Source organism: Podarcis filfolensis (genome assembly GCF_964270895.1).
Source record: "Podarcis filfolensis genome assembly, chromosome: 8".
Lineage (NCBI taxonomy): Eukaryota > Metazoa > Chordata > Lepidosauria > Squamata > Lacertidae > Podarcis > Podarcis filfolensis.
In genome coordinates, this window is record NC_139611.1 from 44,264,191 (window position 1) to 44,285,937 (window position 21,747).

At 45.1% G+C, this 21,747-nt stretch overlaps 2 protein-coding genes across 4 annotated transcripts; one reads left to right on the forward strand and one right to left on the reverse strand.

Annotated features, from left to right (window-relative positions):
• Window positions 1-247: 247 nt before the first annotated feature.
• On the reverse strand, window positions 248-13,831 carry LOC310768417 (uncharacterized protein). Of its 3 annotated transcripts, none has more exons than XM_083626485.1 (7): window positions 13,698-13,831; window positions 7,439-7,540; window positions 5,610-6,593; window positions 5,045-5,257; window positions 2,978-3,190; window positions 1,403-1,620; window positions 248-1,233 (listed from the first exon to the last, which is right to left on the reverse strand). In XM_083626485.1, the coding sequence occupies exons 1-7, from the start codon at window positions 13,722-13,724 to the stop codon at window positions 1,059-1,061; spliced, it is 1,932 nt and encodes a 643-aa protein (XP_083482611.1). In that variant the 5' UTR covers window positions 13,725-13,831; the 3' UTR covers window positions 248-1,058. The 3 variants fall into 3 exon arrangements, with proteins under 3 accessions (XP_083482611.1, XP_083482613.1, XP_083482612.1); XM_083626487.1 differs by having other exon boundaries at window positions 2,978-3,124; window positions 13,698-13,812; XM_083626486.1 differs by having other exon boundaries at window positions 2,978-3,187; window positions 13,698-13,812.
• Window positions 13,832-13,894: 63 nt separating this feature from the next.
• On the forward strand, window positions 13,895-21,186 carry TMEM208 (transmembrane protein 208). Its single transcript, XM_083626568.1, has 6 exons — window positions 13,895-14,033; window positions 14,953-15,048; window positions 17,477-17,536; window positions 18,575-18,711; window positions 19,695-19,779; window positions 20,556-21,186. The coding sequence occupies exons 1-6, from the start codon at window positions 14,028-14,030 to the stop codon at window positions 20,691-20,693; spliced, it is 522 nt and encodes a 173-aa protein (XP_083482694.1). The 5' UTR covers window positions 13,895-14,027; the 3' UTR covers window positions 20,694-21,186.
• Window positions 21,187-21,747: the final 561 nt, after the last annotated feature.

Below are 21,747 nucleotides of genomic sequence, written 5' to 3' on the forward strand. Positions count from 1 at the left end.
AATAGGTTTTAGAGTCCTGATTGGAACCCAGTGCCATTATAGATCCTAAACTGTGTGCTGGCAATGGAGATTGATCCATTAGAGCAAATGACCCACCAAACTGAGTTTGACCTCTGTGAGCCCCTGCCTGCCTGCCTTCCAGGGGGTGGCACTGTCTTGGCAGCTTCTTCCTTCTCCGTCTCAGTCAAGGAGGGCAAGTCAAAGTTTTACAGGCTGCCGTCTCCATTCATTTAAAATCCAAAGTATGTAAAACAGATATTAAAGTCCTTTATTAGTGCAGTGGCTTTGGTGATGTTTATGGAAATCCCTGGTGCACAAGCATAGTGCATTTTTCGAAAAGATGAGTGGGAGGCTGGCAGTGCACTGGCTTTCTCACCTTTATATTGTTTGCAGGAATGCGCAAGAGGAAAAGTTTTGGTTATGGACTCATCTCTTCATTGCTGCCTGAATATGCCATGGACTGCTTTTGTGGGAGTGACCTCCCCCTGTCTCCATGTGTGCCTCTAAAACTGGCAGCTGTGTACCAGGGGGATCTGGAAAGAAGAAGCCTCCCTAGGTGCAATTTCCCAGCTGATTTTTTTTTTAATCCCTTTCACTGAAAGGGGTGGTGCAGCTGCTGAAAGCAGGGTGCAAAGTAAGTGCTTGGCACTGGCTGTGCCAAAGATTACATCAGCAGCCATTACCGTCTTGCCTTATGGCTGCTGGTTACTGTTCCTGCTAGCGTGGGATCTGCTGTGCTCCAGGCAATCCCTCCCAAAGCCCAAGATGCACTTCCCCATTCTGCTTGCGGAATGGGGGTGACGGGAGACTTGCGCAACAGCCAGCTCCTCCATTGAGGCAGGCTTGGGTGAGGATGCACCATCTATAGTAAGAATCGGTCCATTTTATGGACCCACTCAGTGGCAGTGGCACAGCTGCATTTAACAGCAGGCCAGTGGGACTACCAAGACAGGAACTGTTTCCCAAGACAAGTCCCCTATTGCCACTGAGACAGCGTGGGGAGGGAGAGCCAGCTTGACCGCCATTTATCTCTGGGAACTCAACCTACAAAACTTCCATCAGAGAGTGATGGAAAGGTCTGCTCCACCCACAAACCGTGACTGGATGCTAGTCTGACTCTGCAGCGGGAGTTGCGACTGGAAATGCTCAACGTCTGTCATGCTGATCTTGCTGCACATGGAGACGTCCAAGCTCTTCAGTTGCTGGCACTCCTGCCCAATGGCCTTCAATGTCCTGCAAGGGAGAGTTCATCAGTTGTTGATTTGCCTCTGCCTCTCTTTTGGTTCCTCCCAGTCAGCCAGCCAGCCTGGCCTTGAAGGAGCTTTCAAAGGCCTGCCTCTGGCTTGCCTTTACCTCTCCTCTCCACCTGCCAGTGATCTTTGCACTCTGCAGCACTACTCACCGGGGAGTCAGCTGGTTGCAACCAGAAAGGATGAGATGCTGAAGTCGGTGCAGGGAGCCAGCTGCTTCCATGAAACCTTTGTCGGTAAGGTTTGTGCAGTGACTTAGCGTGAGGTGCTCCAAGCTCCGGCAGTTCTGAGCAATGGCTGTGAGGCTGGTGTCTGTGATGTTGGTCACAAGGCTGAGGGACAGGCGCTGCAGCTCGGGAAAGCCAATGACCTGAGGAGGAATAACAGAACAAGGACAGGAAGTTGGGTGGCTCTGCCTGGGCACTGTGATGAAGGGTGCCCAAAAGAGCATCCTTGCCAATGGCTGTAAAAGCTTTTGCTCTGCCATTGGCCATGCCCAAAACCATTCAGGGTGGAGCTCCACACCAAGAAAGTGAACATGTGGACTCCAGTGTGTAGCAACTGAGGAAGAGAACTTCTTTCAGAGCCATTCTGGGGGCTGAACAAGATGCTTAGAAAGATAGCGAGTTGCAGGCTTCTTGGAGTGTACCGCTTCAAAGTGCAGTTGCAGATGGGACCACATGTGTACAAATGCTCTCCCAGGTCAAAGCCTCTCTATGTGTAGAAAACAACCACATCAGAAAGATGACGACTGCTTAGAATCGTTCTCCCTGACACGCTAGCTTTTAATGGGCAGGGAGTTTTGGGTAGCTTGGTCAGGTCTCATATAAGAGAAGGAAGTAGGAGCTTGGACTTTAAAGCTCTCCCTCCAACCAAACTGATTACATACCTGCGACGTTCCTTGCATTCCTTTTTGGATTTTCTGCAGAATGTGACCTGTTGCCAACCCGTTTAATCCTCCCACTTTTTTAATGCCTTGACAAGTTTCTCTCCATCTGTGTATCAAACCACTTCCTCTTCCTCCGTGACCCACTTTTCTAAACCCTCTTCTCTAAAGCCTCTCATTCTCTCCATGGTTGTGTGGCCGGTCCCTCTACTCACTGACGTCTCACTACCCACACATTCTGCTCTTGCTTGTCTAATGTCAGTCTACCTGGAAGCATTATATCCCTCCCATGGCCTGTACTGTTGGTGCTCCATAGATGTTTAATTTGAACAGGTGCCACTGAAAGGGCAGGGCACACAGCTCAGTATTACTAGGGCATCTGTTTTGCATTCCAAAGGTCCCAGATGCAATCATTGACAATCTTATGTCAGATAAGAAAGACTCTCGAGATGGGAAAGACTCATGCCTGAAATCTTGGAGAGCTGCTGCCAGTCAGTGTGGACCAGGGATGGGAACCTGTGGCCCTCCAAATGGTGTGCTGGCTGGAGCTGATGGGAATTCATAGCCCAAGAACATCTGAAGAACCACAAGTTCCCCACCCCACACTGACCGAGAGGGACAAATGGTCTGACTCTGAGTAAGGCGGCTTTTGACGTTCTTATGGTGGTACTCCTGCTACCCTGAAGCCAAGGCTGTAGATGGTTTCTTTTGCAAGAACACTCTAGTTCATAGGAATTTGTCTATGGCCGGATCACGTGTCCCATCTAGCAAAGCACCTACTCTCCCACTAAGCGATGGTCTCCCCATAGCTGTCTGTATTTGCAAGCTGCCGTGTCCAAACCTTAGCTATGCTTGCATCTGTGAGTTTCGTGCAGGCTGTCAGGTCAAGCTCCTGAAGACGAGTCAGGGCATTCAAGGAGGCTTTGTGCTTCTGCTGAACATCCTGCTTGCTGAGGTCAATAAGAATCTGGGTGTCCTGCTCCAAATCCTGTGGAGGTGGTTGGAAAAATCCCATGTTGCCAAAGTTCCTGCTGAACTTTGGGCCAGCATCCTTCTGTCAAGGCAACAGAATGAGGGATTAAAAGGAAGCTGGGACCATCTTGAGACTCTCTGTTTCCTATCTGGGTGACACAGGTGAGGACCAATGCTGTGGATTTGAGTAAACCAAGATGCAACAGATGTTACACAGTGAAGACTAAGGCTGTGGTGTGAAAGTAGCTCCTGACCCCTCTGTTTAAACAGCCTCCCAAGGCTCATGCCGCCTGTAGTTTCTTGTGTGCTGTACTTCACAATAAGCAGCAGGGGGCCACGAGACAACAGGAACCAAAGAGCCAACTAATCCCAGCGTTCTGCTTACGATAATTCACCAAGGAGGCTCACAAGCTTGATATGAATCTGAAGGTCATTTCCTGTTTGTCTAAGAATAAAAGGCAAACTACTTTCAAACCTGGGGGAATCCATTTCTACTGACCTAGTTAATAGCCCTTGTAGTGTGGCTGGTTGGGAGGAAGGCAGAAAGGCCAACACCACTTAGAAATGCTAATGAATAATAAGTGGTATAGAAATGCCTTAAATAAAAATAAACAAACTATAGGTGGAGGCAGAGCCATGTAATTCTAGTTTTGCTTGCAAAGCTCTACAACGGCAACAATGAGACTAAGGAGGAGAAGGCTGACAAACCTGAACTGAAGGCTGAGAGCAGATTGAGTTTGGGGGGGGCAGTGTCCCATTTGCCCTGATGAACCAGCCTCCACTGAATCCTTGGCAGATAAACTCACCCCACCCCAATGCAATCTATCATTGTGGGCATCACTGTAAATAGTTTCACTGAACACTTTATATTTTGCATTCTGTGAAATGCTTCCTTCTCTTTGCCTTGAATTGCCCCTGAGACAGCAAAGCACAAGGGAAGAACTACCTGGCCACTGGGAGGTTATATCCCCTGCTCTGCAGAAACAGGATCCTGGCCATCTGGAAGATCAGTCTGGCCCCACCCATTGGCCAGAGAAGTGGCAGCAGCAGGAATCTCTATCTGCCCTCCCTGCCAGAAAGAACACTCTGCTTCAGTTGCCGTGGGACCATAAAAAAGATTCAAAATGAATAATAGATCACAGACTTTTGATTAATCTTGGGTGAGTGAGTGTTACTTGTCACCTCTGCAAACCAGACACTGAGTACCCAGTGGCCGCCTAACTAGCCAGCATGCCAGAATCGCTGTTCTTAGGATTAAACCAAAATAGTGTCAATACTAGGAACAGCTGAGTACTACAACTTAGAAAACTGATATACAGCCACCAGTACTTTCTGGTACTGGACTGAACTGGGCAAAGTTTTCCACGCTGGTTCTGAGAAAGCAGGTACCTTTTCCTTTGGAAGGCTCCTGCCGTGATGACAGGAAGATAAAACTGCGGTTGTTTCTAGTCGCTGCAAGCTGTGCAGTTCAGCACGGGGCAGGGTATGTAGACTGCAGCATCTGGACTGTGGCAAAGGATGCATCTTGGAAAGGAGCAACTTCTGGACAAGCTACCAGTCTCTTCTCTGAAGCCCTGTTCACCACAGACAATGTGCTCCCCTATTCCAGGACAGAAGGTTGCCCCTGCCAGTATGTCAAACCTCAGCTATCTCTTTATTAGTCCAGTAAAGACAAGAGAGTTACAAGTTGGGCTCCTGGCCTCCAGAGAGGCAGCAAGAAGCAGATCTGACCAGTTTCCCTGCCCTTCTCCCAGCTAAAAGAACAAATTAAGCACTGGATTAAGAGGAAACAGCTTCTTATTATGGGCCTCTTTGGGGAAAAAAGGGAGGGAAACAACATCAACAATAATCAGAGTATCAAAGATACTGTCATTGCACAATATTTCTCCTTTCCCCTACTCGCAGGTCACATAACTAGAAAAATGTCTACTCAAACCTCTCTGGCACGTTCACGCTCCTCTCTGGACTCCTCAACCCCCAGCAAGCCCCAATCCGTCAGCTCCTTGCACCAAGCCAAACGCAGGACTCTCAAGAGCAAGAGGTGTGAAGCGATTGCTTGGATGCTTCTGTTAGTGATGGACACACAGGAAGAGAGATCCAAAACCCGAAGGCTCTTTAGGCTTTCAGCCAGTGAAAGGACCAAGTTGTCCTGCAGAAGAGGGGGGGAAATGTTTAGTTGAAGGCTGCATGCACACCACATGTTTAAAGCACATCCCCACTTCCAGCCAGGAATTCTGGGAACTAGTTTACCCCTCACAGAGGCTCCATCTGCACTATACTCTTAAAGCAGTATCATACCACTTTAAACAGTCATGGCTTCCCCCAAAGAATTCTGGGAACTGTAGTTTGTTAAAGGTACTGAGAGTTGTTAGGCAACCCCTCATTCCCATCCCAGAGTTCCCCGGAAGAGGAATTGATTGTGAAACCCCTGAGAATCATAGAGAATTGAGCAACGTCTGGTAAAAGGCTGCTAAATAACAAACCAACGCCTTAGAACTTACCCGTAGTAAAGAGCAGAAGGCAACGTTCAGCGAGACCAGTTTGGGCTGTCCTTTCATAGTCCCAAATGCTCTCACCAGCTCACTGCACCTCATGAGGCTGCATTCAGAAACATCCAGGCTTTGGAGCTGCTTCAGGTGTGAAATGCCCTGGAAGCCGGCATCGGTGACACGTGGCAGCTTTCCCAGACACAAGTGCTGAAGGGACAGGAGCCGGGAGGTGATGACAAGGACAGCCCGGTCAGACAGCTCAGAGCAGCCACTCAGGTCCAGCACGGTCAGGTGGGGCTGGTGCTGACACAGGATGCTCACAGCCTCATTGGTTAGATCCCGGCAGGCCTGCAGCACCATCTCCTGCAGGCAAAGGTTCTCTACCTGCACCAGGGACTTCATAGCCTGGCTCGAGATACTGGTGCCACTCAAGTTCAAGGCCTTCATGGTGCTGGCTCGCTCCCGGACGAAGTGCAGGAGGTTGCGGAAAGACAGCAAAGCCGAGGAGTTGTAGTTACTAGAGCCGTAGTAAGTGTCCACCTCGAAGGTAATGTGGCAGCGGGCGAGGGAGAGCTTGGCCAGGGATGGACAGCAGCTGGCCAAGCGGTTGAAGGTGAGGTCAGACAAGTATCGCACACCGGACAGGTTCAGCTCCTGCAGGTTGATCAATGTTTCTTGGGCTTGCAGGAAGGTCTCCTCTTTGGAGAGCAGGGTCCCGGACATGAAAAGGCTGTTGCAGCCGCTCAGATCCAAGGCTGTGAGGCAGGGGCAAGCAAGAAGGAGCTCACTGAAGTTGGCCTCCGTAAGGCTGCTCCCGTGCAGGCACAAGCTGCGCAGGTGAGGCCCAAGGAAGCTGGCAACGGACTTGATGATGTCCCGGGAAGTGGTGGAGCCGTCCAAGTTGGTCATCCTGACGTTGCACACGTGCCTTCGGGACAGATTCTGGATTGTCCGGAGCGAGGCAGAGGTAGCCGGGATGTTATAAAATATGCTTTCCTGGAATTTGAGAGGGACTACATGGTGAGGAGTTTTTAGATATGGACCAAGAGACATGGCTTCAGTTTTTTTTTCAGTTAGCAAAAGAAGTACCCTGGGATGGCCAGGGCAAGACACACCTGCTCTCTTTTGGCCTAATCTACTTTGCAGGACTATTGTGAGGTTAAAAAAAACCCAACATTCACTGCCCTGAGCTCCTTAGAGGAAGGGTCAGAGGAAAGAAAGTATGACAAATCTCTCTCAAGCTATTTTTGTTTGTGCTCTTTTGTTGTAGCAGCTCCAGTGTAGCCTGTGTTGTGTATATTGCTCTTGAGGGGACTTGTGGATGGATGAGCCTGCCTTTGAGGAAGGACCATGGCTTAGTGGCAGAGCACCTGCTTTGCATATAGAAGGTCCCAATGTCCTAAGAACATAAGAAGAGCCCTGCTGGATTAGGCCTGTGGTCCATCTGGTCCAGCATCCTGTTCTTACAGAGGCCAATCAGATTCCTCCAGGAAGTCTGAAAACAGAACCTGAGCACAACAGCATCCTCCCCAGCGTGTATTATTTGTTTACCCTACTCTTTTCCGTGCAATTCTCCATCACTTCCTAACTACAAAAGTCTACTGCCATTGTTTTTTAAAAGTGGATCAGTTACAGTACAGTGACAGAATGCTTGAATCCACTTTAATGACGCAAACCTAAATTTCCGGTATTGTGCTTGAATCCTTCCCGCAAAATACCGACAGTCTGGAGGTGACCTGTGGCTTAGCATTATGTCTGAAATGGGGCTATGACTCTCCAGCAGGGCAGCCCTGTAAGAACAGAGGAAGTATGGGTAAGACACCAAAGCAAGAAGCTGTTACCTGGCGTAAGGTGTCCTGGGCTGCGAAATACCATGTTTGATTCACTAGAGAGGCTTCTTTCCTATCTGCGATGGGCAGGAAGCTCAGGATATAAGTGATAATCTGCAAGGAAGAAAGAGAAGAGCCTTGACAATGAGTGCAAGCTTGTTTTTCAGCAAAAGGGCATGCCAATTTTAAAAAGGCAATTTAAATTGCAAGGAATAAGACATGCCAATTTTAATCAAGATTCCCATGTGTTTTTGTGGACATGAGAGGATACTAATACAACTACTGAAACGGTTAAGATGGGTTTGCAGCCTTTGGCCTCCCCAGTACCTTAATCAAAAATATCTGGCCATCCAGCTCATATCCTTTCTGTGCAACATAATTATATCTGATTAGAGAGAAGAAATGGGGATGTAATTGTGAAATTAATGGAGCAAGATCTGGCAAATTACTGGGCGGAACAAAAACATTTCTACAATATGTGGGAAGAAAATATCTGTGCTGTTTGGCTGATAGAATCATAGAATCATAGAATTGTAGAGTTGGAAGGGATCCCAAGGGTCATCTAGTCCAACCCTCTGCAGTGTAGGAATCTCAGCTAAAACATCCATGACAGATGGCCATCCAACCTCCAAGGAAGGAGAGTCCACAACCTCCTGGGGAAGGCTGTTCCATTGTCAAACAGCTCATACTGTCCGAAAGTTCTTCCTGGTGTTTAGTCAGAATCTCCTTTCTTGTAACTTCAGTTTGAGTCCTACCCTCCAGAGTAGGAGAAAACAAGCTTACTCCTTCTTCCAATATGCAAGATAAATGAGCAGTGTTTTTACCACAGAAAAGGAAGCATTACATCATTTCATTGGCTTAAGGAATATGGGAAGTCTGAGGTAAACTGAGTTGAGGAAGAGGTTGGAAGAGAGGTAAAGTTAGTAGGTAAAGTCAAATGTTTATGTATCACTTGGGAAGACGGGTAAACTAATGTCAGTGGAAGAAGCAAAGATCACCAGTGTCAAAGCAAGGATTCTTCAACATCAACTTTGTTGGACTGGTCATGTTGTTCAGATGCCTGATTATCGTCTTCCAAAGCAACTACTCTATTCTCAACTTAAGAATGGAAAGTGGAATGCCAGTGGACAAGAAAAGAGGTTTAAAGACGCTCTCAAGCTAAATCTTAAAAAATGAAGTATAAGCACTGATAAGTGGGAAACACTGGCCTGCGAGTGCTCCAATTTGAAAATAGCCTTTAGCAAAGCCGACATGGACTTTGAAGATGCAAAAGGGAGAAACGAGCTAAGAGGAAGGCACATTTGGCAAATCCTCACCGTGATCAACTCTCCTCCGTAAACCTATTTCCCCACTGTGGAAGGACATGTGGATCCAGAATTGGCCTCCACGGTCACTTACAGACACTCTGTTAAGGGCTACAAGTGATCGCCAAAGAAGAAGGGAGGGAGGGCAGGTATTCATCATGAAAGAGCAGACTCTTTTGCCTGCTTGGGTGAAGGAAGTATTCTGCAAGTGGCAATGTCTGCTTTTTCAGTTCAACTCGTCTATAAAAACCCAGGCATTACTGACCCTTGTCAAGGTTGCATATTATAAGGCTATTAAAGCAGTCAATGATTGACTTGGAGTTGATCGTACAAAATTGAAACAGGAAAACTTGTAATTGCCATCCCTGAAGAAGGCATTTTGACTGGATGCATTGGGCTTTTTGAGTCTATAAATTCTCTTTTATGTACCAGTGAGAAGCCAACATATATTTTGCCCTTCTCTGGATGTTGCTGTGGTTGCCCTCCTTTTCTTTTTAGAAAAGATTAATAATTTTCAGACCAGGGAGTAAAATCTCTTTAATGAGGTGGAAATTGAAAAATCAATTTCTGAGACATGGTGGCTTCTCTGATAAACAGAGATGTTAAAGCAGCCAAAATATTCTGTGTTTTTATCAGTCTGTCTTTTTGTCTCTCGTTCATGCCCCTCTTCTCCCTCCTACCACAAGATTTGTTTGGACCCAAAAGGATTCCTAGGTGGAAACAACAACAAACTGAAAAACCACCCAAGCTATAATCTGTGTTTTAAAAACCTGTTCCACCTTGAAACTGTGTTGTTGGTATGGTTTTGTCTACAGAGATTATGTTTTTTAAACAATTGTAATTGCCCTCTAGACAGCATTTAAAAAACAAAACTTTATTATGAAGTTAAAATAATAGTCCAGTAAAAAATGTAAAATAAAGTAAAATAACAAAAAGAGTAAAAAGAAAAACTGTACCTAAGAACCCCTGTGTTCATAGCCGTAATAATATAAAATAATGTACATTCTCAAAAGACTACACAATATATTAAATGTTAAAACAAAAACTGGCCTGATGCAAAGATAATACAAAATGAAAGTTATGGATACTAAATAAAACCATATTTCATCTGGACTTACCTTCCCCTAACTGACTTGTCATATAAATACCAATTGGCCACCAAATGGAGGTGAAATCAATAGGCTTAGTTGCATCCTGAAATACCCTTAATCTATGAGCTAATTTTCCAGAAATAAAGGTAAATATTACTTTACTATACCAAATATTTAATGAAAAACGTGAGGATTCCTTCCAGCCCTGGGATATGGTCAAATGAGAAGTTACAAACAGAAAAAATGCAAGTAGTTCCCATATTAAGTCCGTATTCAACTCATCAAAAATTGATAAAAGACACCATTTGGGGTCTTTACATATTATTTGAGCTATTTTCTTCATCATCTCTTTCTATCCCCTTTAGAGTGACTTCCACCATTCAAAATTTTTACCACACTGGAAAAGTGAACTCCCACTGAAGTCAGTTTTTAAAGGAAACCATACAGGCCAGCCCTTCAAACATCATCGTTGTGTTTTGTTATAAGAAAAACTGCTCCTTTTCCCTTATGGGGTACCCAAGAGTCCATATAGAGTCCTTATGTAGGTTCTCTATTGGTAGGAGAAAATAACAGAGGCCAACCAGAGAATATTGAGAAGCAAAGCAGCTAGTAAGCATGATCTTTATTAAACGGTTGCAACAGGGTGCTCACCCTCAATGCAGGAGGGAGGAGGAACCCAGAACAATGGTGTGTAAGCCCTGTAGCTCAAGACCACCCCCCTCAATACATCATACATACATCACAGAAGGGGCAGCCTATCACAGAAGGGGCGGTCTACAGCAGAATCCTGTCTGGCAGGAAACCTCTTAATGGGTTTACCTGGATAGCCTGGCCATTATTTTGTGATGATACTGTAAATACTTAATTCCTGAGTCCAGGTCACAGACTCACCCTATTCATACACAAATGTGCCCTTAAAGCAGGATTTGTGAGTACAGAGACAATGGGGAGGCTTTTCCCATTTCCATCCAAACTGCAGAGGAATATTTGAGGTCACTGAAAGAGACAAAATGGCTTTAGGACTGTTTTCCTGTATTGTTTCAGACATGTGGTTTATATATTTATGTATGTGTTTGCCTGGTACATTTATGAACATTTATTTTATATCTTAGACCTTATAATTCTCGTAACAGTTTCATGGAGCATTTGACAATATGGAAGGAACCCTTGAATGCATGCCGTGACATGTTTGCCAAACATTTAAAGGAAAAAAATTCTCATAAATTTCTCACATTCATTTCTACTTGAGCACAGCTAATTCTGTAGTAGAATCTGGGGAAGCTGGTCATGTTTTATTGGATGAGTTTTGGTTACTAAGACCTCAGGCTGTGGACATGGTGTTGGGAGACATACAGCAGCTGCTGGTTGGCTGGTTCCTTGCCCATTATGGCTAATAACATCTAGTGATGAATTGCTTTTTACAAGAAAGGGCAGCCCCAGTCACCTTGAAATAAGTGACTGTGAGGATATTACTGCAAAAGTCATCCTTGGGTCCTCAGGGCTGCAGTAACTATAAGCCAGTCCCTAATACGAACCTCCTTCTTGGGCAAGGTACCCAATACTCAAATACCGTATTTTTCGCTCTATAACAGGCACCCGACCATAACACGCACATAGTTTTTAGAGGAGGAAAACAAGAAAAAAAATATTCTAAACGAAACAGTGGATGTATGATTTTTGTGGTTCATGCTGTGGCCACAGACATGTGATCTGACGGTGAGTTTCGGGTAGCCCAATGCAAAAATCCTGAGGATCCATGTGGATCCATGCTTTGTAACCACGTTTTTGCACCACTGCGGCCCCAGGCAACAGTGGGTGCGTGATTTTTTTGGTGCAAGCTGTAGCCATGGACATGCTATGTGATCTGATGGTGAATTTGGGGTGACCCAGTGCAAAAATCCTGAGGATCCATGTGGATCCGTGCTTTGCTCCTTTAAAGCAAGCAGGCTCTCTGTCCCTCTCTCCTCCCCACTCAGCGGCTCTTCTCCCGCTTTGCTGTTTCAAAGCGAGCCACGGAGGAGGGAAGGAAGGGGAACCATGAATCCTCTGCTCACGACTGCAGCAGATCCCCCCGCCATCCGTAGGCATTCGCTCCATAACACGCACAGACATTTCCCCTTACTTTCTAGGAGGAAAAAAGTGAGTGTTATGGTGCAAAAAATACGGTAGGTGGTGAGTATTCGACACCAGGTATCCTTGAGATTGCTGATATAGACCTCTTTTAATCTTGTTCCAGAACTGGCACAGAAATACACCTTTTTGTGCTTCTAGCAGAATAGTATTACTACCCCTCTGGAATTTATCCCAGAAATGGCTCCTTGATATTGAGAGCTATATCTACATACAATCTGTATCTTCTTGTGCAGGCTTTTCCAAACAAGTTCACATGCAGGAGGGAGTGCGGATAAGAAATAAGTGACTTCCTCAAATGCATGAACTTGCCCTAAGTTAGGTTTGCTGTCCCTTACTCTTAGAGTCTATCCCCCTCTCTACTGATCCGACAACCTTTTCCCTGATCTAAGCTCAGTTCACTACAATTTATTTCCTTAAAACCAAGGTTCCCTACAAAACTGACTCTGGCAATCATTCGCCTCCCCTTTCCAACCACACTGATTTAATAGGCATTTAATAAGTTTAGGTACTAGTTTTTCACTGTGAATACCAACTGCTGGAGCACGTCTAATTTGCATAAGTGATAAGGGCTTCTGCTTTTTACTATCGCTGGCAAACCCAGTCTACTAAAAGTATGTACAGTACATTGAATTTGAGAAGGGGTGTGTGTTAAAACAGTCAGTCTTTCTTGCAGACACACCTATGAATAAAGGACTGGGGGGTGGGGGTGGGGGGTATTCCCTATCATGCACTTCCACAACCATGATCTATCTGTAGGAAATACTGGAGCATCAAGCCTCGTCCAAAGCTTTGCTTGCACACATTGTGTTATTAATATATGGTGTCTCCATGCCAAGTAAATTATTTTCTTGCCACTACAAATGAAGTGGGATTTGTACCCCAAAATAACCATGGGGCGACCCTAGGCCTTAGATCTCCTGTGATAGACATGAAAAGGAGCATCATAGTTGAGAGTACTGTACTGCAATTTGTGGCCCAGGCAGAATACTAGTATCCCAGAGGTAATAGTCTCCAAGTGGGATGTATGACTCAGGATGGTTCAAATCTCACTTTGGGGTAATTTTGGTTCCTTATTCAGGCTGCTTCTCACGCACACAGAACCACATTATTTGAATACTGTTCAAGTGGAAAATTCAGGGGGGAAACAAATTCTTTCGTTTTTCAGCACCCTTCACAGCACTGAGTGGCTGGTACTTGTGACCATCCTGAAACCACTTCCCTGGAACAGCTTTTCTACGTTAATTAAAAATCAGTCAATCATGTGGTATCTTTTAAAGCTTCTGAACCAAGGTTTACAACAGATAAGCTGCGGGCTAGGTACCTGAAGAGCAACAAGAACAACCTGCAGAAGATGCCAGATTAAAGTCCAGGCATCATCAGAGAGGGCTGGGAAAGATCCGCCTCTGCTCCTAGGGAACTACTGCCAGTCTGTGCAGACAATACTGAGCTACATGGAGAGCAGTTCTCTGACTCGGCGTAAGGCAGCCTCCCAAATTACTAATAAATAAAACCGCAGGGCAAAGGGGAAGCTATTAAAGAGGCAAGTATTCCATATGACAAATGAGAGGGCGTGTGTGAAGCAGAGTACCAGGCAGGAGGAAAACAATTACGCGCCGACACGTGTTTGTAGACATGTCTACGCGCACCAACGCGTGTTGAGTTAAGACTTGCGCCCCCCTCCAATCCCCTTGCAAAGCTGGTGCGATCATTAGTAGCAGCCTCTTTTCTTCCCCTGCTCCTTACCTCCATAGGCAGCTCGCATGCCTCCATAGCTCCCCGGAGCTCGACCTTGCGGGAAAAGCAAAAAACAAAAGTACAGTAAAGCCGGCAGGTCAACGGCCAGGCCACGCCCCCATCCCTTCTCTCAGCCCCGCCCCTTTCCCTCCTCAGCTTCCTCGTCTCTCCATGACGACGGCGCGATGCTTTTCGGGAGTTGTAGTCCTCCAAGGACAGACGTTTGTTGTCCGCGTCTGGCCCGAGCGATGACGTAGTGATCCCTGTGCCGGAAGTCTTGCTGTGCTGACTTGGTGGGTTTTCTGCCTGCCTGTCGTTGGGACTCGCCGTAGAGCCACCATGGCGGTGAGTGAAGGGGCCCGAGCGTGGAGAGCTTTCGAGCGTGTGGGGTGGGGATTATTGTGTGCGGGGGCCAAGCCTGGCACGGATTGGGGTCGGAAGAAGGTTGTGGGTTCTCTATGGCTAAATCATACTTAGAGGAGATCCGTTGGAATCAATGGAGTTGACTCCATTTATGTCAGCTGGTGTATGTCATGTGCGACGTATTCGGATGCAGCCCTCGATATTTTTACACCCCCGTTTCAGGATCAGCTTTCATCTCTGCATATTTCTCCCTTTTCTGTGCAGTTTTATTTTATTTTTATTTTTTAACGTGGTGCCGTCTATGTGGCACTTCACAAAGAACTGGCGTGACAGGCCAGCCCCCAAATTTGCATGCAATTTTAAAAGACACATGGAAACAAGCGGAGACGGGGTGGGGGGGGGGAATAGAGGTATAAGTAGAAAGAGGAGGAATATGTGATTACTCCTGTTATATGTACAGTACTTTAATGGGCTTAAGGTTGTAACTGGGCAGCAAGATGTAGTAAATAATGCGGCTGAGAAACCGTTTGGAATTGTTGGAACCTAGACTACTTAAGGTAAATACTCTCTCCCACTTTAATATTACAGTTCTGTAATTGTAATAATTGCATATTCTTCATCTGTTTACCCTGTCTCCATTTCGGAACACTTCCACTTCAGTTTTAGTTTTTTTGCTGGTTCTACTCTCCTCTGCAATTCAGAAGTCTAGAGTGTTGGGTTTGGGTAGGAGTCACCTGGATCCAAATCTCACAGCCTTGAACTATTTCACAACCTTGTTGTGCAAGAGAGCAAATAACTCACCCAGGCTCTTGTGAAAGATCAGAAAATAAGGGTAATTCTTTTTTATTATTATTCAATCCCTCTATCATTTGATTCAATCCCTATTTTTCAATTTTTTCAGCCAAAGGGAAAGGTGGGAACCAAAGGTAAAAAGCAGATATTTGAAGAAAACAAGGATACCCTCAAGTTCTATCTGCGGATCATCTTGGGAGCTAATGTAAGTGTGTGATGCTCTGTGTGTATAGATTCTATACAGTGGACAAGGCCAGCCTGGATATTTTGGGCAGAAAGTATTTGCAGTTCTAAAAAACAAACAAACAACCTTTAGTTCTGAATAGCTTACTTGCTGGGTGTCTTTCCCTCCCTTTTTACTTTGTGCAAGGCCCAAAGGAGTAAGAACTGATACCTCACATGCTGCAAGCTGTCAGATACCACTTCTAAGACTAAAATGTCAGGGTGGGAGAGATAGGGGAACAGATATTATATGGGTGAGCACTGGATTTGGACTACTGCCCATCCCTGCCCTATGTAACATGGAGTTCAAGGGCCTGCATAGCTGCTGGAAAGCCAGTCTCTTCTTTTTGATTGACAGTTCAGTTTCTTCATGGAAAGAATTATCAGCCTTCCCCTGCCCCCCCCTCCAAAATCCTTCTAGTCTGAGTGTGAGCCATTCGTTAGTGAAGCTTGCATGTGGCAGATCCTGCCTACCTGGGGTGCTTGAGACTAGGTGATGGTTGGAGGCAATGTGATTTAGTGATAATCAGGGCCAGAACCTAGGAAATTCAGAATTCAAATCCCTGAACTGAGCCAAGCAACATGTTCAGCATGCACTTTTTTATTACTGCAAAAAGCAGTCAGAGGGCAGGGCATGTGCATGATCAGAACTGTGGGGCAATGGGGTTTAACTATTCTGTCGTAGGCTCCAGTCCAAACAAACCAGCCTCCTGTCACTGCCTCTCTGCCCCCCACCTTACCCTGTGCGCTGAAGCTGCTGTTTGCCATGGGAGGGAAGCTGTTGATGATTTGATTTGCTGCATTTCTGTGCTGCTTTTCATTCAGATGAATCTCAAAGCGCCTTACAAACAATAAATAACAACATAATAGAACATGGGTAGGCAAACTAAGGCCCGGGGGCTGGATCTGGCCCAATCACCTTCTAAATCTGGCCTGTGGATGGTCCAGGAATCAGCGTGTTTTTACATGAGTAGAATGTGTGCTTTTATTTAAAATGCATCTCTGGGTTATTTGTGGAGCATAGGAATTTGTTCAGTTTCCCCCCCCAAAATATAGTCTGGCCCCCCACAAAGTCTGAGGGACAGTGGACCGGCCCCCTGCTGAAAAAGTTTGCTGACCCCTGTAATAGAACATCACAAATACAGCATAAATCATATTAATTAGCAAATCATTAATAAAATAATTACCACCTGTAAAACACTATTAACCAAACAGAAATAAAAAGTAAGATAAATGTCATGATTGCAGCAAAAGTCATGTTATATGATTACCAAATCAATATGGCATTTAGAATCTATAAAACAATATTAACAACATTAACAAAATAGCAACTAAAAAATAATAAGCTAGGCATTGTTAACTTCATATACACATACTGCACTCCCCATGACTCGTAATCTTTCCCTCTATTCAGTTCATTAAAATACACATGTTGTTGGTGCCAATAGGAGATCTCCTGCCAGGGCAAAGGACAGCATTGGAAGGGTGGCTTGTGGTGGGACTATGGCACAAGGGTAAATAATAAAAGCAAAGCAGAAACCAAAAGCTTGTTTATGCCACAGTCCCAATCATGCAGCTGCTGTTTACATTATTGTTTTTAAAATGCACATTATATCCAAACCATTTGTTTTTAACACACAGTCAATCACTGGGCTGATCAGAGGGGAGGTTGGAGATGATGCTTTGCCCATCTCACAGGGTTGGTTTGCTTTTTATTGGAATAACCAGGGAGAGGAAGGTGGAATGGATATACTCTGTCCTGAGCCCTTTCAGATCCTATCTTAACTATTCTGTTCTTCTAAAGTAGCTACTCCATAGGCCTTTGCTCATCATTCTTTCTAAAAAAAACCAAAAACAACCCTTAGCTATCAATAGCATCAAGACAGCCTGTGTCCATATTTGTCTGGGAGGGAAGGAACTTAGTATGAAGTTGTCACTTCATAAACTGCTGTGCCTGAAGATGGAACGGTGGGTTTGGGTTTCACCAGTGTGGCTTCATTCAGATTTAGATCAGACTAGTGGAACCTGCAATAAAACTTTGTAGTGTGGAGTGTTCCCAGTTCATTCCCCCTCCTTTCCCACTCCCCCACCCCAGTTTTTCCCTCCCTGTCCCAAACAGTCAGAAAGTATTCCATAGCTCACACAGCACTCATTGGGCTGTTCTGTGGGTTTCTCTTCCACCCCAGCTTTTTTTTCTAATGGTTTTTTGTTTGCTTTTGAAAAAGTTGGGGTTCCCCCTAGTCTGTTGCCTCTTCTCTCTTGTGTGTCCACAGTGTTGTTTGGGCTGCAATGGTACTCACCTCCAGAACTTATTTATACTACATTCATGTTTTTGATGCAAGAAGATTCAAAACTATCCTTTGTGTCTTCCCTTTTATGTGATTTCTGACTTTTGCTTCCCTTAATTTTAGGCAATTTATGGAATTGTTAACTTTGTGGTCTTCTATGCAACAGCCACTGCCTGGAGTTGGGTGAGTCCAAAATGTCTGGAGGGAACTACGTTGGGGAAGGTGGTATACTCTGATAGCATAAATTGTCATCTCCTGAGGGAAGTGCAATCCAAAACCATGTTGTCTCCCAGCCCCTTCATTTATCCCTGAAAATAATGGAATTTATACCGACTTAGTAAAAATACTGTATCATTACCATATGAAGCCATATACTGAGTTAGAAGATTGAGCCCATCTAGCTCAGTATTGTGTTAGCAGCACTTATGTAACCTCTCTGAGGTACAAGCCTGGTCAGTGTGTATTGAGGTCTTCGGCTGCCCAGATGACAAGACCCTCCTCTCAGCCTTGCTGATGTGGTCCAAAGGAAAGCAGAGCAATGCATTTGGTGCCAGCTTGGCTGCAAGAGTTGCCAGAAGGAGGCATACAAGGCACCATCCAACCATCTTAGGGACTTCATTCTGGATTTGTGTAGTATTTACTCCTTAGCCTTTTCTTCTCCCAAAGATACCCCACAAGGCAGCAGAAATTTAGGATCAGTTTTCCTTCACTTAGATGGACTACCTTCCCAGGTTGACGAGCCCCATCTGCCCCCTTCTTTCCCTCTACTACAGCATGTGCACAAACCACCTTCTTGACCGTAAAAAGCCATTTAAGCCAGTGGCAATCACCGCATCTTCTGACACTGATGCAAGTTAAGTGTGCATGTGTGAGGAGGCAGTGTGAGTGTGCATGTGTGAGGAGGCAGTTTGTCCAGAATCTTCTGCCATTCAGTTTTTTCACTTCCTCAATGCTGTGTATAATTTTATAAAGTTTTTATCATGTCCTCCTCTTCTCCTCACCCCACCATGGCCTTCATTCCTAAGTTGAGCAAAAGCTGGACAGATGCTATAGTTGAAAGAGTGCTACAATGTCCATTTTGTCTCTACAGTTCTGTGATTTTGGACTCCCAATTCCCAGCAATCACACCAAGCATAGCCAGTGGTGTCAGGGATGATGAGAGTTGGAGCCCAATACCATCTGGGTAACTTTACCTTGCTGATTTTTGTCTTCTCCTTGTAGATTGCATTTGTGTTCAGTTTGATGATCTATGGGGCCAGTTACCGCTCAATGAGCTCCATGGCAAAGCCTTCTTTTGCGGATGACGGCAGCCTTGCGGATGGTGGAATTGACCTGAATATGGAGCAGGGGATGGCAGAGTGAGTGTCTACACTACACAAGTCCAGGTGAGCAGGATCTGCTGCCTGAGTGCATACACAGATCTCCTTCACCCCTGAGCAGGAATCATATAAAGGTACTGGTGTCTTTGGGGAGCCATTGGCTGCTTCTCAGAGCTTTGTTCTCCAGCTCCTTCACTGAGAAACTGCGGGGGGACGGGACCCTTCCTCCTTGTGTACACCCAGTGGTTAAGAAGAATGAAGTTCCTAAGTCCTTCCTTCTCACTGTCCCCTAAAACACGTTGCTGTTCTCACTCCTTGTCCTTTCTGCCGTTTGTCATCCCAGTTGGTGCAAACAAATTACAAATAACTTTAGAAATCTGAATGGACTTGATGATTCCTATTATAGATTAAAAAGTATATGATGGTCATTGATTGTAACAATGAAGATTTGAATTTCCTCCAAGGAGCTCAGTTATGTTTTGGAACTGGGATTTATGAGCTGTGGGATAATAGATTTATTCAGATTCAAAGTTCACATTTTCCTTGGCTGTTCTCAGAAAATATTATACCTTATGCCTTTGTTGCCCCGGTACTTCCAGCATCAGTGGCATTGCTAGAGGCAACTGAGAAAGACAGCAAAGCAGAGTGGCCGCTTAAGGGATCTTGCTGTGTTTAGGGAGGTGAAGCCAAGAGGAGCAGCATTTTGCTCCCTAGTGAGCAATATGATTTTTGAATTGTTATCCCTATAGATTAGGTGAGTGAACCTTATGCGCCAGCATCAACTAGCAGTCATATTTCTTGTTGTTTTTAACCAGGCTATTTCTGGAACACACACACACAGAGACCACCACCACTCCCATGCCATCCCTGCCTGCAGCCCCTCTCCTTCAGTCTCCAGACTCTATGGCAGAGATGGTTTTCTGTAGCTCTTCCTGCGAGTGAAAGGTTTTGGGACCACAGGGCTAGGCAAGGCTTTTATGCTCTGAACTAGTAAACACCAGCTTCTTCTTGTTTATCCTCAGGCATCTGAAGGATGTGATCTTGCTTACAGCCATAATCCAAGTCCTCAGCTGTTTTTCCCTCTATGTGTGGTACTTCTGGCTCTTGGTGAGTCTTTCTAGCTCCATTGTTTGGTACATAATGAACCTCTTAACTTTCCTTTTCCACTGTGTCTGCAGATCCCAGCCGCTACCTGCCTGGATCAACCTTATACTCTTAGCTGTGTTCAAAACAATGTTTTCTTCTTTTTTTTAGAAATGAATAATTGGGAGAGGACTGTAAAAGGTCATTTCTGCAAAGAGGTAGTCTGTAAATACCATGTCTGCTGTTGGAGGCACTAAAGCTCAGAATACCAGTTTGCTGGGAATTTTTGGTGCAGAGGTCTGGTTCACCTGTGAGAGCAGCATGCTGGACTAGATGGGCCTTTGGCTTGATCCAACATCTTACGATGTTTGAATAAAAGTCATAGTTTTTCTCCAGATTCCAGGTGCAAGGAGAAATGTTGAATCAACTGCCCTTCTAATGCTGTCCTATAGAGATTAAGGGGTAGCTTTGAGAAATGAGAATTAATATCAGGCTGCTCAATCTTGTTAAAGAAGTTCAGGCCTGGAAGTTCACATTTATGGAAAAATTGGTTTATGAAATAAGAGTGAGAAGAAAAAACACGATGATAAATAACTTTTACTTTGTTTGGTCAGACTTCATTTTGCATGCAGTAACAAAGGAACATGGCTTCAGACCACCTATTATTTATAGCAACTAATAGAATACCATGCTGGTATGAAAATAGTTATTGGTATATATATATATATTGTAACTTGGGTTGCTGCATACCTGAAGGATCTGTAAAAAAATAAAATCTTTTCCTCTCTCTTTTTTTGCAGGCTCCGGGTCGAGCACTCTATCTCCTCTGGGTTAACATCCTGGGGCCTTGGCTCACTGCAGATTCTTCAGCCGCCAACCAGGAGCCCAACGAAAAGAAGCAGCGTCGGCAGGAACGCCGTCAGATGAAGCGTTTTTAGCTGTGCTCATGGAAATAGATATCATGCCACCTGTTGTCTCCATGTGGCTGCTTATCAGGGATGTGATTTCTTTTTAACCAGTCAGAAATGTCAGGGGTTTCTTCTCTCTGCTGACCCTCCCCTTCTGTGACAGCAGTTCACTATAAGGCAGGGCTGTGGAATCTGTGTCCCCCCCCCCAGTTGCTGCCAAACTCGATCTCCCCATATTCCTGACCATCAGCCATGCTCCCTGGGGTTGATGGGATTTGGAGTCTCGCAGCACCTGGAGGGTCACAGGTTCTCCATCTGCGCTATAAGGCTCAATTGTTTCAGGGGAAGTGTCGCCAGGCAGATACATGGCCTTCATCTGCTTTGTGGCAAGTGGGGAGGGGACCTCTTGGATGTTGGAGGTGTGTAAATATCTTTATAAAGTGATGCTGTAATATGAATCTAAGGGCGGAGGCACTGCAGAGTTTTAAGAAATGGTTCATTAAAAAAACCCAAAAGGCTATAAGAGTCTATGAGAGTGCTTGTGGCTGAAGTTGATTTTATATCATGACAACTTGTACCTTTCACATTTGTTGACCCATTTCTAAGTGGGCACAGTAAATAAAACCAAAATACAAAACAAGCAATAAACTTCAACAGTCAAAACAATAATTAAAGCCAGAGTTCACAAAAGATCGCATCCCATTTTAGGCAAAGAGAATAAGAGGCTAGTTGAGGTGTTCGAAAGAAGTTCTCATTTAAATCCTGGTGTATTTTTATTTTTAAACTGGCAGGTAGGAACCTCTGGCCGAAAGGTGGTATGTGTGTATTTCATACACAACTGTACACCTCCCTGTCCTCTATAACAACAAAGCTAAATTGATGAGGTTAGATGGGCCTCCCTTTGCAGTGAATTTCAGAAACCTAGCACCACTACCCAAAAGACCCTGCACTGGCTTCTTGTGAATCTGATGTCCTTTGATGAAGGAGCTGGAAATCCCTTTTTCAAATCTTTGTATGTTGTGGATTTGTAGCACTCCTGGAAATGTATTTATTCTTTGGCACAAGGCTATTAGAGCCTCCTTGG

What these genes read in the sequence shown, in the direction of transcription:
- TMEM208 (XM_083626568.1), top strand. An exon ending in ATGGAGCAGGGGATGGCAGA is followed by an intron (nt 18,712 to 19,694) that starts GTGAGTGTCTAC and finishes GTTTATCCTCAG; the next exon opens with GCATCTGAAGGATGTGATCT. An exon ending in TGTGGTACTTCTGGCTCTTG is followed by an intron (nt 19,780 to 20,555) that starts GTGAGTCTTTCT and finishes CTTTTTTTGCAG; the next exon opens with GCTCCGGGTCGAGCACTCTA.
- LOC310768417 (XM_083626485.1), bottom strand. Translation starts at nt 13,724, where the DNA reads ATGGAGGCATGCGAGCTGCCTATGGAG. An exon ending in CCCAGGACACCTTACGCCAG is followed by an intron (nt 6,594 to 7,438) that starts GTAACAGCTTCT and finishes CTCAAATTCCAG; the next exon opens with GAAAGCATATTTTATAACAT. An exon ending in AGCGTGAACGTGCCAGAGAG is followed by an intron (nt 3,191 to 5,044) that starts GTTTGAGTAGAC and finishes TTGCCTTGACAG; the next exon opens with AAGGATGCTGGCCCAAAGTT.